At 34.3% G+C, this 16097-nt stretch overlaps 1 protein-coding gene across 1 annotated transcript in view; it reads right to left on the bottom strand.

Annotated features, from left to right (window-relative positions):
* Positions 1-16097, bottom strand: part of adgrl3.1 (adhesion G protein-coupled receptor L3.1) — a 264360-nt gene that overhangs the window by 104138 nt on the left and 144125 nt on the right. The window contains exons 6-9 of the mRNA XM_088939011.1: positions 12737-13039; positions 9343-9446; positions 6730-6915; positions 202-240 (exon numbers count right to left, since the gene is read on the bottom strand). Coding sequence (XP_088795137.1) covers positions 202-240; positions 6730-6915; positions 9343-9446; positions 12737-13039 — 632 coding nt within the window. The remainder of the gene's footprint in view (positions 1-201; positions 241-6729; positions 6916-9342; positions 9447-12736; positions 13040-16097) is intronic.

Raw genomic sequence — 16097 nt, 5'->3', positions numbered from 1 at the left:
GGTTTAGAAATGAAAAGACTCTTAGGATCAGCACACTTGGTCTGAAATGAAGATGATTCAATGACTCACACTGCAATACACAAGGCTAAAGAGCAAATGTGGCATGCTATAAGGGTAACTGAACATAAAGGAACATAAAATGTCATCCACAACAACACACTGATCTTTAAATATGGGTGCAGATAAAAAAAACTGAAATACCTGGACATAAAATCTGCAAGAGCGTTCTCTTTTCTGCAGCTGAAACCCCGAACAATTAGTTAGCACAGGTTATCCACAATATGTATAAATATACAGTATGTACGCAGTCAATAACAAAAGAGAAAAAAAGTTAAAAACATTGCCTTAAATATTCATTGTTCTGTGCCTTTAGATAAACAGTAGGCACCATAATTATTCTCCTCCAAAACATTAATAATACTAAAGTAAGCGTAATTAGCACAGGAATAAAAATATGAATCAAGTGGGGATTGAACTCAGGCTCCAATATTAATGCTATTAGGTAGTCAAGGTTGTGGTGTCCTTATTTTTTTCTGAACAACCATCACTTTTAATTCTCAGAAAGTAACTTAGTGTACATTCAAAGTAAAAAAACATGCAGTTATTATTAAGAACAAAGATAATCTGAATTATGTACAGTAGGTTTCAACAATAGTGTTCATTAACATATAACAAGAAAGTCAATTTTATTCTGTTGCAGAGTACTTGCAAAGCCCTTTACTTTTAGTGTAAATGTACATAATTTACAAATGGTATATACTTTATCTACTACCTATAAATAATCAAATAAAACCTATGATATTTGAGATTTTATTTTTGCAGGGGATCACAAGGAAATAAAAAACAATGATCAGTAGGTCAAAGCTCAGTGTTCAAGTTTGATTGTCCCATTCAAGGCTCAAACTCACAAATCTCAGAAATGTTTTTGTGTTTATGAGGAAAATAACTGACAAAATAAAAAAGCAGAACCAAAAAGATTTTTCAATGTGGTCCTGAGTTATATCCCCACTTAAGGCAGCTGTATTCACAGCTACAAAAAATAACAGCAATACAGTTATAATAACGTGTTATTGTTACAACAAAGGGGAGGATTATGTTTCTTGTAAATCTGTCAGAGGATGATTATTTTTTCAAGTATTTCCCACATGTGTTGGTTATAAAAGATTCTATATTTATGTTAACGGTGGTAAGAATAATAACTTTAATCAAATGTTAAAGGGGATGGTATACAAAGGCCTCTTCCTGTTTTTGTTTCACATTTATTAACGGTTAAATAAAGGGCTGTTGGTTTTATTTTTCTTTGAAATCTCTTGTGCATGTCCAGTGGGGATCACATTCAATCTTTACAAAACTTGAAACAAATACTGGATGTGGGAATGTTACATTTGGTTATCATGAAAAATAAAAAAAAGCATTTTCAGTTTTCCAGGCAGCACTGATTATATAGTTGTGTGTATTAGGATTTTGTTTCACTAATTTTAATTTTCCCTGACATTCACAACCGACAGAGTGAAGAATTAAAGAGAGAATTTAGTGGATGTTTCACTAACAGAATGTTGACTGTTTCTTTTAAATCACAGCCACCCCACTACAAAAAAAACTTTTTTGCTCACAACTATTGCTTGAGGGGCATTTTATAGTATTTGTTTTCAAACAAAAAAGTACTTCTGCCCTTGCCGAGATTGTAAGTGAATCAACTTAATTACACATTACATTTTTCTTTGTATAGATTTTGGCATTTACGTTTTGTCTGGCAACTCTGATCAGCAAAGTGGAAAATTATTCTGGTTGAAGAAGCAGCAATACTGCACTGCTCTGATTCATGCATTCTGCAATGAGTCCCTCTCAGTTGCTCCTCTAAAGAATTAAGTAAATTACCAAGCCTGTCGTCTGGTTCAGTGACTCGTGTCTGAGATTTCCACGGTTCTGTACCCACACTAGCTATTTAATGTTTACAGTCCTAAAGTTGAACTGAGTAGACTGTGTTTCCAAAAACAAGAAGCAAAAACTGAGTTAGGATTCGTTGATTCAAAATAGCCCTTCCAAACGTTCTTTAGTGTTGGTTTCAATCCCACTTTAATAAAGTGTTGATGTCAGTACCACTTTAATCATTTTAGTGTGTTTGTTTTTACATTATAACTGATTCAAATGCAGTAAAAAAATGAACATACATTATTTTTAATTTAGTTTCAGTTTAGTTTGCCTTATTCTCAGCCTCACTTCTACCAACAAAAGGTATTAAAATCTCAACGGGGCTATCTACTTAAATAATTAAAACACATTTTGAAAAGCAATTTAAAAACAGGTGTTCATTTTCCTCTACACCTAAAGCTACTCAAGAAAATAATAGCTGACATTTTACATTTCAGTGAACTTTATTTTGTAATATCCTGTTGTAGGCTGAATGCATTTTGATAATTTTGTTTATGGATCTTAGAACTCTTAATGACTTCTTGAGAAATATTACATAGAATACAATTACAAAATGTATTTATAAGAAGAAACAGGAAGGAAGGAAATAACAAAAAGTTTAAAAAAGCCATGACAGAGACATGGAAAAGGAGGAAGATTTCAGTTAATAGATGAGTTCTACATATTTGGGAAGTAGTCAAACTGGGACAGAATAGGCCTCCATTTCTTATAGACTTTCTCTGTACAGCTGTTGCAGATAAGGGGAAAAACAAAGGGACTGACTTCTTCTGTGTTTTTATGAGGCCTACAAAATAAAGTTGTTACTATTTGAACGTTACAGACAGAGAAACGTCCTGGAACATTTGGAACAATATCAATTCAGTAATAAACTAGTCACAAATGCTTGTGTATGCTTTGGCTAGGAGGCATGATCTGGGAATATCCAAATCTTTTCCTTGTTGCATATTATACTCAAGGCTATTTCTCTCATCCTGAGTACTTTTTCTGAATGACAATTCAGTGTGACCGCAACTAAAAAGATGTTAGTGCCAAATCTCTGCATTCCAACAGTGATTTCATTATATTTACAGTATTAGGATCTACAAGTTAGCTGCAGTTCAGAAAGTCAAATACTTACTGCACCATGCCTCCAATGTAGTTGGAAGCAAGGTATACCATTGGTTGCCCAGGGGCAATTAAGTGCCTTGTTAGGATTGTAACAAATGCAGGGTGCACCTTGAATAAAAAAATGAGTGCTGCTTGCCACCCCAAACAGAGCCATAAGAGGCAGATGACAAATGGATAGCTGTGGTATTTGTAACAGTTTTTGAAATAAACTGTTAAGAATTAAAACGAGAGCAGGTTCAGGGTCAGAACATGTGAAAGAAAAGTAGTCAGGACAGGTTTTCTTCTGTCATAAGTAGAATCAGGTTTTGTGGAATTTATAAAAACACATTTCAGAACATTTAAAGTTAGTAAAAGTATATGTTGACAAATTCAAATTGCATGAACTCATGTCTAACACAAGCAGAAGATAAATTGAAAAGGGACAGTTTTGTTTCCCAAAACTCATCTTGATCTAAATGTTGTTCCCATAGCATCTTCCAAGATGAGAAAAAAATGTTCCAATGTAGGAATAATATTTTAAAGAAATTAGATCAAATTTTGATATTAAATCAAAAATTGAATTAATAGGGTAATAAGGAGGTAACAGGGAAATGGGACACGTGTTGTAAAAATCCTGGATTTGTACAGTAGGTAAATCTTGTAGCTAACTAAATATGTTTGAGAAAGCTGACATTTTTTTGTAAGAGACTATCAAATTCATGTATGTATTCATGTATGTTTCAATGTATGTATCTAAAATGTATCTCTGATACAGTATATCAGTCACCACTCATGGAAAGCAGGGAATGTAGGAATAAGTGGTTTATGTAGGGAGGAGACAACATTAAAGAAGACTATGGTTCAAAATGACATCTAAATTGTATGAAGATCCCAATGGAGGAACTCACTAGTATATTAGTGGTGTAGTGAGAAATAGATAAGGCAATAGAGGAAACATACAGAGTAGTGAGAAACAGATAAGGGGAGATATCAGGAATTCTGATTCCTAGAGACTTAGGAGTACAGGGAGAAGAACAGGAATAAAAAATGTAAAATATCTTTTTTGACTATATAGAAAAGTGTGATTTGAAAATTGGGCTTTACATTAAGCCCAATGCACATATATAGCAAACCAAATATTGAATCCGACCAAAGCACAGTGGGTGAATGAGATTATAACCAATATGGTTTCAGCATTTGCTTTAAGAGCATAGTGAATGGAGGGAATTTTATATTTTGCAGACACATTTGTGATGCAGTTTTTGGCATCTTACTCTTTGTGCATATTTACAGAATAGGTCCCCTTATGATTTATGCAGAGGTGTCTATTCTGTGCTGGTGCTTTTTCCTGAACATGTGCCAGTGAAATATATTTTTAACATAGAGAAGAGTCTTAGTGCTTCAGGCAAGTTGTGCTAACCTTTCAGATCAACCTGAAGTAGTTGGCAGATGTCAGCAACCGCAACTATCTGCTTAGGCAATAATGCTGCATATATTGTATCAGACAGGCTCAGAAAAAAATAACAAATTCTAAATATTTGAGACATCTCGTCCTCCTGTCTCTGCCAGGTCAGATGAATCGAAAAATGTCTGTTTGGCCACATAAAGCACCTGACTTTGATTAACTATCCACAAATGTTTATAATTGTGTTAAGGTTTTTTTAAAAAGAAAAAAAACTAAAGTAAAAAAACTGAACAATTTTCTTTGGAATTAGTGTCAAGCTAGGTGATACAGACATTTACTGCCCAGTGATAAAATTGAAACCTTGGCAGCACCAGAAACCCTATTGGTTCTTGTTCAGTGGATATTGATAAAGGCTTTCTTGGGTTCTATGAGATTGATAAAACTGCAGCAGAAGAAATCTTTAAATTTGTCAAAGACAAAAGACAAAGACATGTTAACTAGTTGTTAATTAGATTTTTTAAAATGTTGTGATACTTCAATGGGGTTAGTAATATCCCGAGCATAAGAGATAGAGTGCAGGCAGGAACACATACAAATAAACCCTATGAAATCTCTGCTCATTAGTTGTCTTCCTCCCTAGATTTGTTTATGTACTGTAGAAAAAAAGTGTAACAAAGTGTAGAGATGAGCTCAATTAATTTAAGAAACTTTTCTAAACACATCTATTAAATTATTTAAGAATCTGAAGAAACCTAACTGTATATACAGACATTTGACCGCTTGCTCCAACTAGATAGACACTGCGTGCAACAAATTTGAAAATATTAATGGATACCTACAGAGAGCTACTGGATTTATTTTAAGAATGCAATCAAGTAGGTGTTTGTGGCATTTTACATGATGCATCTGCTTTAAGTCATTCTCTCCTGTTGACGCAGCAAATATAGCCATGCAGTTAAGTACTCTTGAATTTCCAGAGGACATCTTTAGTTTTTGAAAATGTGAGCTCCATTCTGGATCTGAGGTTGCTTTCTGGTCAAAAATTATAGACCTGGGAAACAAACTACAGTGAAGAACCTATTCTTCCCAAAATGCACAGCAAAACAAAGCAGTAATAATCACATTAAGGAGAGATGATCAATATTTAACACTGCAACAGGTCTTTACAGTGTAAATGTGTACACGTTTTTGATAATCTATGGTTGTCTTGTATGAGAGATTTGACAAAGAAAGCTTGGATTTATTAATATAACTTGAGGAATGGTTAACTGCGGAAGAATCAGGAGAAAGCATCCTATAAAAGCTGCAACAATTTTACCTTTTCAACATGATATGGTTTTGAATATTGTGCTCTTCAGATCTTAATGTCACACAGGACATGTTGTTCTTCATGGCAGATCCTAAAGCGTGTTTTATGTTTCCTGAACTTTTTAGCAAGTAATGACATGTAGAAATGAAATATCTTTCTGTATATTACTGTATATCACCTAAAAACCTCCCTAAGATCAGTAGTGATACAAGCACAACTGAACAGCATTGTGGTGCTCCATATTTAGACTATACTTCACTAAGCATTGAAGATTCAGGAAGTAATTTCATCAAAAGGAGTGCAATGTGGAGAAACATGTTGTCCTTAACAGTATGAAGGCCTCATTAATGGCAGGGAGTGTATTCATCTCATCATAGGGGTTGGCTAGTGATAGCAGCAGTTACATACTGAAAAGGACATTTTGACTTGGGTTCTAAAATTTCATGATTGCACCACTTTTTAGTAAGGTACCAGGACTTTGTAACCAAGCTGGACTAAACCTGGAGCTAATTTTTAAAGTGCTAATTTTATGGTAGCCAGTAGTTGATCAAAGTTAAGCATATTTTCGAGATTTTTTTTACTTTCAGATGGAAAAGAAGGATCAATTGTGAAAAATATATGACTATGAATATATTTATATTTTACACATAGATTCTTTTTTGTGATTCACATAAATGAAGCCTTAGAAGGCTATATTTAACTGTGCTTCATGAATTTCAGGAGCTTATTTTATCAGCAAGTTAAAACAAAATGAGAAACATTATAAATAAGAAGAGGCCACTTGCAATTGCCATTCTGGTGAATAGTAGTTACCTAAGACGCTGATAAATTGGATTTTTCTTTATTTCAATGTTCTACAGGATATGAGACCATTATGCAAACAAACCCATTAATACATTAAGAAGAAGAGGAAGCAGATGCTACTAAAAGGCAGTAAAAATGTAGGATGTGTGAGGTGAGGTGAGTACTGCATTTCGTTAGTGCGGGTGAGACCTACCTTGTTTAAACTTCGAGCTGCACTGTCTTTTCCACCAGGGGTGAGGTTCCTGAGCTGCACATCAAGCAAATCCACCAGCTGGTCCATGGCCTTGACTGTGTAGGAGATATCCCCTGCGTGGATTTGACTCTTGGTCTGCTCTGAAAGCTCCCTTGCAATGATGGCTGCTGTTTCTCCTGACCTCAGCTTGTCAGAGACAGATAAATCAAGACCTTTAACATATGCCTTTTGAAATAACATTTTGGGCAACTTGTTTTATTAAATCAAATTCTGATCAAAGGTCTGTATGATCTACAGAAAAAAATAAAGGACTCTATCCTCTGAGCCTTTTCTTGCTGTCTGTAATTGATATCAAAGGAGGAAAAAAGCCTATTAGTATTACATTACGAAATAATTAGAGCAATTTCTAGTCAACCCTTGAGCTAAACAAGCAGTAGTTTTGATCGTAGCTTTGTAGTAGTAATACTCTAGCAGACAGATAAAAATGTTAAATTATATAAAATAACTTTCAATTAAACCTGATCAAATCTGATCCATCTATAATTATAACTTGTATTCATGCTGTTCTTCACCACCAAACTGACAGACCAGGTTGTAATGTTCATGTATGGTAACAGATTGCAGGTTTGTATTATATATTCAGTTTATTTACAAGGTTTACCTTAAAATAAAAATAACATTTCTGCATTATAGTCACAGAAGAAACAGAAAAAGGCCAATCTATACACTTTGAATTAAATTATCATCTGTATTTGTTTATCATTTTAGTCTACTAAAATATAAAAATAAGCTTTCAAGTATATTAATACAATTACTTTATGTGCAGTACTATACAAATTACCATACAAACCTCATTTTGTCACATTTGTAAACATGAAAGTAGTGTAATTGCTTCAATTTTATGACTGTTGATCAATGAAATGTAATTTTATTTATTACTATTTAATTTTATAGTGATAAAATACAATGACTTCTTTTACTATTTCAACACTAGATGTATACTTTTGTATTGCAGAAATACAGCTCTCTGCATATGGAAAAGGGGCTGTATTTACATTCTATCTTAACATTAAATAAATACGTCTCTGGATCAATGTAAAAGAAAACAAAATTCAAATATTATAACTAGTTTGTAGTACTCTTCTAAAGTTCTATGCATATGATAAGTTAAACATATATATAGTACAATATTTTAAACTTAAGTAAAAGTCTGATGCTTGTACAGCATGAATTCAGATGCAAAGAGATCATTTCACAACAGCAGATTTAGGCATGCATCTTATAAATAGGATTTTCTGAGATTACATTTTCAGCCTCTCAGGAAAAAATGTTATCACACAAAACCAGCAGCATGGATGTGGTACATTTCTGCGTGCATGAACCCTTTGGTAGTATCTGAAGATATTCAGCTGTAAACTTACCACATGGGTGAAACGAAAATCTGATGTAATATACTGACAGGTTTTACCACTCAACTGAACCACTTACTAGAGGATGATTTTTACTTTCACCAGCCTAATTTTTAAAATGCAAAACCAGACAGCCATGAGTAAGCAAGCACTTTGTTTATAGTTTCTTGTTTAAAAAAAAAACTTTCAATTGAACTACGCATTAAGCAAAATTAAATGGCATTTGCTGAGGATATCTAGACTTCTGTGATATTCTTTGGGGTTCTAGCATTTTTCAGAGGGGAAAGTTATGACCGCTCCTCCATTCAGAAGTTCTTCAATTTCCATTAGTGAACTGTCATCTCGAGTTAGAATCACAAATGTTCATAATGGATTGAGATCTGGAGATTAAGATGGCCAGTCAAGAACATTATTTTATGCGCAGTAAACCATTCCTTTGTTGATTTGAATGTTGACTTTGGATCATTGTCATCCTGTAAAGCTTATTTTCAGCCAAGCCTGAGGTTGGCAAAATCTCCTGGTACATGCTCGGAGTTAAAGATTTCGCCTTTCTTGATAAAAGCACCTTGATGCATAAACGCAAAACAACCCCAGAACTTAACATACCCCCCCACAACATTTCACAGTAGACTTCAGCATGAAAAAACTGAATTTGAATGTTAGTTTTCGACACTTTGTATCCTCAAGATGCCAGGGTGTATTGGCAATCTCCAGCTATTGCCTTTGGAATTATAGTTTCACATTCCATGGTTATTCCTAGCACAGTTAGGACCTTACCAGCAGCCTTAAATTCTAGAAATGTATACTACAGTAAAAAGTTGTTAATTCAACTTTATGTGGAATATTTTATACCCCAACTCATGGAGGTTAATGACCTACTGTTTGTATTCTTCAAAGAGCTCACTGACATTACCCATGATAATCCATGGTACTACTGAATGATTTTCATCTATTACCTCCTTTCAATCATCTCCCATCTTACTTCCAAAGAGCAGAATATTATTTAATTTATTTTTTAATTTTAATTTGTATTTAAAGAGATACATAGAGGTGTGAACAAACGTATTCTTCTTGACTAATTTATGACAAATATAACTTTTCTGAATTTGCCACAAAAATCTCATTTTATACTGTAATCATAATATGATAAAATTCTGCTACATGATGCTTATTTTTCCTTTGTCATTGGGAGTTACATACTTACTTTCTGTGTTATCTGATTGACCCAGGGAGAAGTGCAGTTGCTGAGATCTGGTCCTTGTGGGTCCCAGTAACCATCAGGTGCCAGGCATACATAGGTAGCAATTCCTGAAAGAAAGATAGGCAAGGGTAGAATTGACATTAACGTACAGTAAGCTTAATGTTTTTTGAAGTGCCCTAAATTCTGGATAGGCTACTACACAGCTGCACTTATGAAACAAAGGGCAGCTCTTCACATGTATGAGTATGAACATGGAGATCACGCTCCAATTATTTAGGGCCCGAGGGAAAGCAGTATTGCGGTTTTGTAACACTTGATTCGAATCAGATCTATCTTTACAATTCATGTTTCTTCTTTTCGTTTTCTAATGAAAGCTGATATCTTCTTAGCTGAAGCCAAATGCATTGGCTTTAAATTTTGACGATTTTGGTGGAGGAGTAATTAGCTTGAATTACTTTTAAATTTAATCCTATTAAAGTACATATCACACAGGGGGGCTATTTAAATCTCATGTGCATTTCTACGTTTTTGCTCTATGAATAGCTGGATTGTAATTATAAAAGGAGATCAGCTGCAAAACATCCTTAATATACTACAATTATAATGTATATAAAGTAAAGATATAGGAAACAGATCTTCAACTAAGGGTTAGTTTTCTGGAACTGTACAATTTATTATAAAAGGGTCAAAGCTTAGTTCTCTTAAGGGTGTCAATCTCCATTTTGTAGTAATTTAGTTGCAGAAAATCATTTTTGCAGTTTCAAAAGTAATAGCTATTTAGCCTCTATTTTAAATCCTTTAGTTGCAAATCATCTTTTAAGCAAATTTGGGGAAAATATGCAGTATTTTGGGAAAATACAATTTCCGTTGGGATACACTGGTTCCATAGAATTGTTTTATGCTGACCCAATACTTTATGAAAAACCATGTCTCAAACACAGTAAAAAATTTTTTTTCTTTAAAAAGCTCAATATCTTGAAATTTCAGCTTCTGAGGATATAAAAAAGATTTATGAAATATAGCATTAATAAATTAGGAAATGAATAAGAAGAACAATTATTTTATCCCATTGTATTTTAAAAGAAATATATGGGGTAATATCAATAAATAAATACATTTTAATCCGATTTGATTCAGACTGCTGTCCATGTATTGTACACCTACAGTATGTACACCTTGTACCAATAATACTACTTGTTCTATGCTTATTAAGTTACTGTATGGATTAGTGAAAAATAGTAAGAACCTCACAATGCAATGCCTTTTCAACATTCATGTGTGACCTACCAAACGGAAAGGATACATTAACAACAATTAAGGTTCCTATTTCTTTCTGAAGTGTTTTAGAACACTTTATACAGTAGTTTTGGACTGAGACAGGTTTACATTCCACACTACGTCTGTGATCTAACATAGCATAAGAATATGACCACAGATGCTTCAGAGGACTGCTGTAAAATCTGTAAATGATATTTATAGAACTGCACCATTGTAGAGTTGCCTCGAGTACCAAATCACTCAAGAGAAAAACAAGGCAGTGCTGTGTGGTACTGTTATCTTGTGAAATGCTGCATTCATCTTTGGTTGCTTTCTGTAGATTTGAAGTGGCTCGTTGAAACTCTGCCGGATGAAAAAGCTGAACAATAATCAGCCATGGTTCAGTCATGATATTTTTAGTTGTGAACAATTCCATGTCTTAATCATGATTACCAAGCGGAAGAAAAACAGGTCCTCAGAGGAAACAAATCACCTGGCCATAATGCTCAACAGTTTTTCAAAAAGCATTTTTGTTTATTTTAATACACCATTGTGTTGCTTAAGCCCTCGGTCGCTAAATTATTGCTTCAAATTTATACTGTTAAATTATATTACTTTTATGATTTATTTTTTTTCTGAGCTTAAAGGATATTTACATTTATTTTTGATACAATTACATGTACCTGACTCTTGTTCTACTGAACTGTGACACAGTAATACTGTATTTGCTGCACAGCTTATTACAATTATGTCCTTCTTTTTGTCTCTGTCTCTCATCGCTGAAGCTCAGGTTAATTCACTAGAAAGGAATGACATAAAAGAGTAGCTTTCTAAGGAAATACACTTTACAGGATATGCATTATAAACCTGAGGGGATCATATCCAAGGAATGTGTATATTAATGAGATCATGTCTGATCTGAAATGCAAGCTATTTTGTTTTCCAAACAGCTAGAAAATGCAACAGTTAATGTAAAATATAACAGTAAAATGATTATACTTAAATACTACAAACATAAGACAATCGCCTTGAAGAAAGTGACACTCAAGGAGGGGTTTCTAATTCAGTTTATGTAATGGGTTATGTAATAATGTTAATCTGCATGGTAAATTCTGAAATTCATCCCCAGATCATAAAACTCAGAAACAGCACTCCTACAACAATCAAGTCAATGCGTGGTAATACACCAGTCTTATTCTTGTAATAAGCATAAATTTCAATATTGTTCTATGGACAAAAAAAATGGTGTAATTTATTGGGCCTTTGTGTTATTTCATTGCAAAAATATGTTTTATTGTGCCTTTAATTTCTGTGAAAAGCATAACAATGATATCTTTCAGTAGCTAATTCCATAGGCCCACCTTGAACTGACAGGGTCTGCATGTACTCTATGAATGACTGAAGAGCTTAAAACTATATTCACATACTGTAAGCAAAATGTTTCTGTTTAAAAAATACCTCGCAAAATTCATTCATGTAATTTATTTTCTTGAACAAGTTTTGTGGTAACAATCCCCATTTTGCTTTGATAACATCCAGCTCTGTGACAACAGGAATAATGCAATAATGAACATAGTCATGGTTCAAAGGGATATACTGTAGGTGATCGACTGTTTTTTAACACAAAAAATCGAAACAAAGGGCAATCCAGAGGTATATTGTAAAAGCAGAGCTCTGTACCATGATACAACAAAGTATAAGTGAGTTCTTACTAAAAAACATAACTTAAGCGGTTTGTCAAATATTGCCAAGAAATTATCTATGGACACAGGTAACGTCAAATGTAATTACTAATCAGTTTAGCATTCAAGAATCACTGGATTTTTTCTCAATTTTATCTTGTGTTTATATGGAAATCAACTCAGTACATCCACTATATTGTTGCTCTCCTCTCACAATAGTAATTTTATGAAGCACTCTTGGCTAATAGAGCATTCAATATCTCTCAATCCAAATCAAGAATAAAAGAAGTCAGGTTAAAAAAAAAAACACATTTACTGTTTTTTTTGAGAAGGAGAAGTATTTTGCAGAAATCAAAATGCAGATTAATCAAAACAGTGCCATAATTGTGCTTTTTATTTCTTATCCTCTGGGTTTTTCATATCATCAGTTGGCTGTGTCTGAAGCAGCATGTTCTTACCTATGGTTCCTGCAGGACATGGCTGCTTCGCAACCTGTCCCTGATGCGTTTTGGGCCAAGAAATGTCAGATTCTTCTAGCGGGCTGCAGTAGTCTGTGCCTATGTTTGGGAGCTGGGATGATGGTGCTGGCCGTGTGACGATGTCTAGAATATCTCCTCCAATGGGAGCCAAGGTGGTGGTGCTCTTGGTGCGCCGGCCTGCTGTGGAGGTCATCACTGCTCGGGAGGTAGTAATTGGAGTGGATCTTGTTGTTGTCCTTGTGGTGGTGGTGTCCATGTATATTACCACAGAAGAAGATGATTCTATGGAAATATAAACAGAAAAGAATTAAAGAAGAAATGTCCAGAAAAAAAAACTGCTGCCACTATCACACTGAATGGCAACACTAGGATGCAGGTAACACTGTCACTAAGAATTTTAATACATTTTTTTTTTATTAGAGTTCACCCACGTCTGCAGGGAAGATTTGTCATATCAAAACACTGAAAGAAATTCAGCCTTTATTTCCCATGTCAGCCTATGCTGAATTTGTTCATTTTGAATCTATTGAATCTGACAGGTATCACTTGGCTCTGCATGTTCAATTTCTGCAGTGACGCTGGTGTATGTGTCCAGAGATAAAAATAAACTAAAAAAGAAAATAATTTCATGTTTATGAATTTTGTTTTTACTAGGAGCTGCTTTTCATACAAAAACCTAAGTTGGAAAATCAATAAATCAACAAAGAATGCATGTTGCTGTGTCTTTTCTACGAAAATATTCAATGCTTCATAAATTTGATAACCATTCAAAGACAGCATTGTTTTCAAACAGAGAAATCCTTCCTCAGGCATACTGCAGATGCTAAAGATGCCTGGCCCCTCCCCCACTAGCATCATGCTACAAATCATCATCAATCATTTCAGCTACAGCTTGGATCCTCCTGTGTTTCTGATTGGAAATAAGGGAACCAAATTAGTTTTGTTCCAAGGGCATTATGAATCTGTGTTGTGTTAGTGTGGTCTAAAACTCTGCTACAGGGCACTGGAGAGGAAACGTCAACCTTCAACTGTGACAAGCAAACAGGATGTGCTAGCTGGGAGCAAGAAACAAAACAAAGCAATAAGAAAACAAACTGAGAAGGCACAGTAAATTAGAAACTTTAAGTCAATCTTTCAGGCACAACAGGGTTTTTGTTGACAGAATGGTTTTCAGGAAATAACTTTGGAAACCAAGGAATGTCATATAAGTAAACTCTCCCTTTGGCTATTCCATTACAAAAAGACCTGCAAGAATCTTTATCAAGTTGCCCCCTCTCCATTATAAACTAGCTCGGTTTACTAAGCTACTGGAAAAATGTAATCAAAACAACACTTTTTTATCACAATATTCTTGTCTCATTACTTTATCTATTCAGGTTATTTTATTATACTGTTTATGAAGTAAGATCTGTGCTTACGAGACAGAATTCTGAAGGAATTTCAAAATAATAAAAGTAACACATATTTCAATGTGCCAAACAAGACCATGGGCAAAATCAAGATACTCTACAACCAAATTATAAAATGTGTATTTGTAAAGAGGGGAGCCAAAAATAGTGTGTTTCGATTTAATATTATAATTATTTTAACATAATGTACATGCAGTATGTGCATGCATGTACACACATATACATATGTACACATACACATTTGTATTTATATATGTATGCAAACATTCATATTTGCTCTGATGAAACAACAAGTACAATAATTATAGAGGACAGCTTGTACTGCCTTTTAAGAAAGTCTTCAAAGAAAGTGGGGCCATAAAGATTTGTTTTTTTTACATTAGTACAAAACTTGGCGCTTGCAGTATATACTTTATGGGAGATTGCTTGGATGCAGCCAAATCTCAAAAGTATAGCAACACTGTATTTCCATATGCAAGTATGATGTTCATACTGCCTGACTTTCCGAAACACAGTCAAAAAAAGACAACAAACACATTAAATTAACTTCTGAAGGAATGCAAAATAATTGTTCTTAAGCAGTCTTCTGAATAGCTAGAGATAAAGCTGATTTGGATGTAGTGAAATAACTCCCCAGTAGTTTGATGGAGTTGAAGGAAATATTGAAAGAATAGAAAGAAATTCTACAAGATTACAACAATTGAAAAAAATAACATTCAGTTGCATGGAGTATCAAATGCAAAACAAGATCATGCAAAATACTATAGAAATTAGATTTTTTTTTAATGTAAAAATGTAATCTTGATTCATAGAAATCAAAGTGTAATAAGCATGTTAATCATTAAATATTAAAAAGCCGGTATATTTTTATAAAAGCAAGATTGCTCAGTTGGACAAAAGTACACAACCTTTCACCTTTATCATAAATATTTAATAATGCAGAAATATTTTATGCATCAAAGTCTTTACGGAAGACATCACTAATAGTATTAATAATGAATGACCTTGGACAGGCTATAAACTCAAAACGATAGTGGATAGTTGCTACTCATGACAACCATGTAGCCTCAATGAACTGCTGCACTCCTTGAAGGTACACTTCCCACCATCTTTTAGCAAACAGCCGCAGGAATATAGTGCCATTCTTCCCACAGTGCTGTTTCTAGTGAAGTGAGAGAAGTGTTTCACTGTTCCATGTCATGACAGAAGTTCTCAGTGGGACTGGGCTAAGAAATGCTTTCCCAAAGTTCTATCCCTGTACTGACAGCACTTTAGCTGTCACTGTGCACTCACAGTACTTCATTGGTGTAGGGATGGCTGGCCCGCCATAATGTCCTTGTTAATGTGATTACCTTCATACTTAAGACAGATATACAAACATAACTGTGTGATCTTTTCTCACCACTGTTTTCTCACCACATATCATGGTTTACCATGCCAGGTCATGCCTAATCTGGCTGGTGTGGATTCCACTCTGGTATTTGCCATGATTTCCTGCTTTTGCAAAATAATCTTCACAGTGTTCGGTGGGACAAAATAATCTTACAATATGCAATATGTGCAATATGACAACTAATCTTTTAACTGCCACACTTCTACCTGGCAGGTAGATATAATACTGGCAGGCACTACCTGTAACAGGTGGTAGACTCTCTTCTATTTATTTGCCTCCACGGCCGAAACGTTGTGTTCTCTTTCTTCTTTTTTTCAGCATGGAATAAACCTATTACTTGTTCCTTTGCAGCTTACGCATGCTGACGCAGCTACCCACCTGAACTACATTCCATATTGCCTCTTATGTTTAATGTCCAGTACATTTTTGCTAGATGTTATGCACACAGTAATATTTTACATAGCATGTTTTGACAAGTACTTAATTGCAAGTCCCTTTCTGTATATGATTAACTGCTAATGCAAAGTATTTGCTTGTG

This window comes from Atractosteus spatula, chromosome 1 (genome assembly GCF_055471065.1).
Source record: "Atractosteus spatula isolate fAtrSpa1 chromosome 1, fAtrSpa1.hap1, whole genome shotgun sequence".
NCBI lineage: Eukaryota > Metazoa > Chordata > Actinopteri > Semionotiformes > Lepisosteidae > Atractosteus > Atractosteus spatula.
This window is presented reverse-complemented; position numbering and strand designations above follow the sequence as displayed.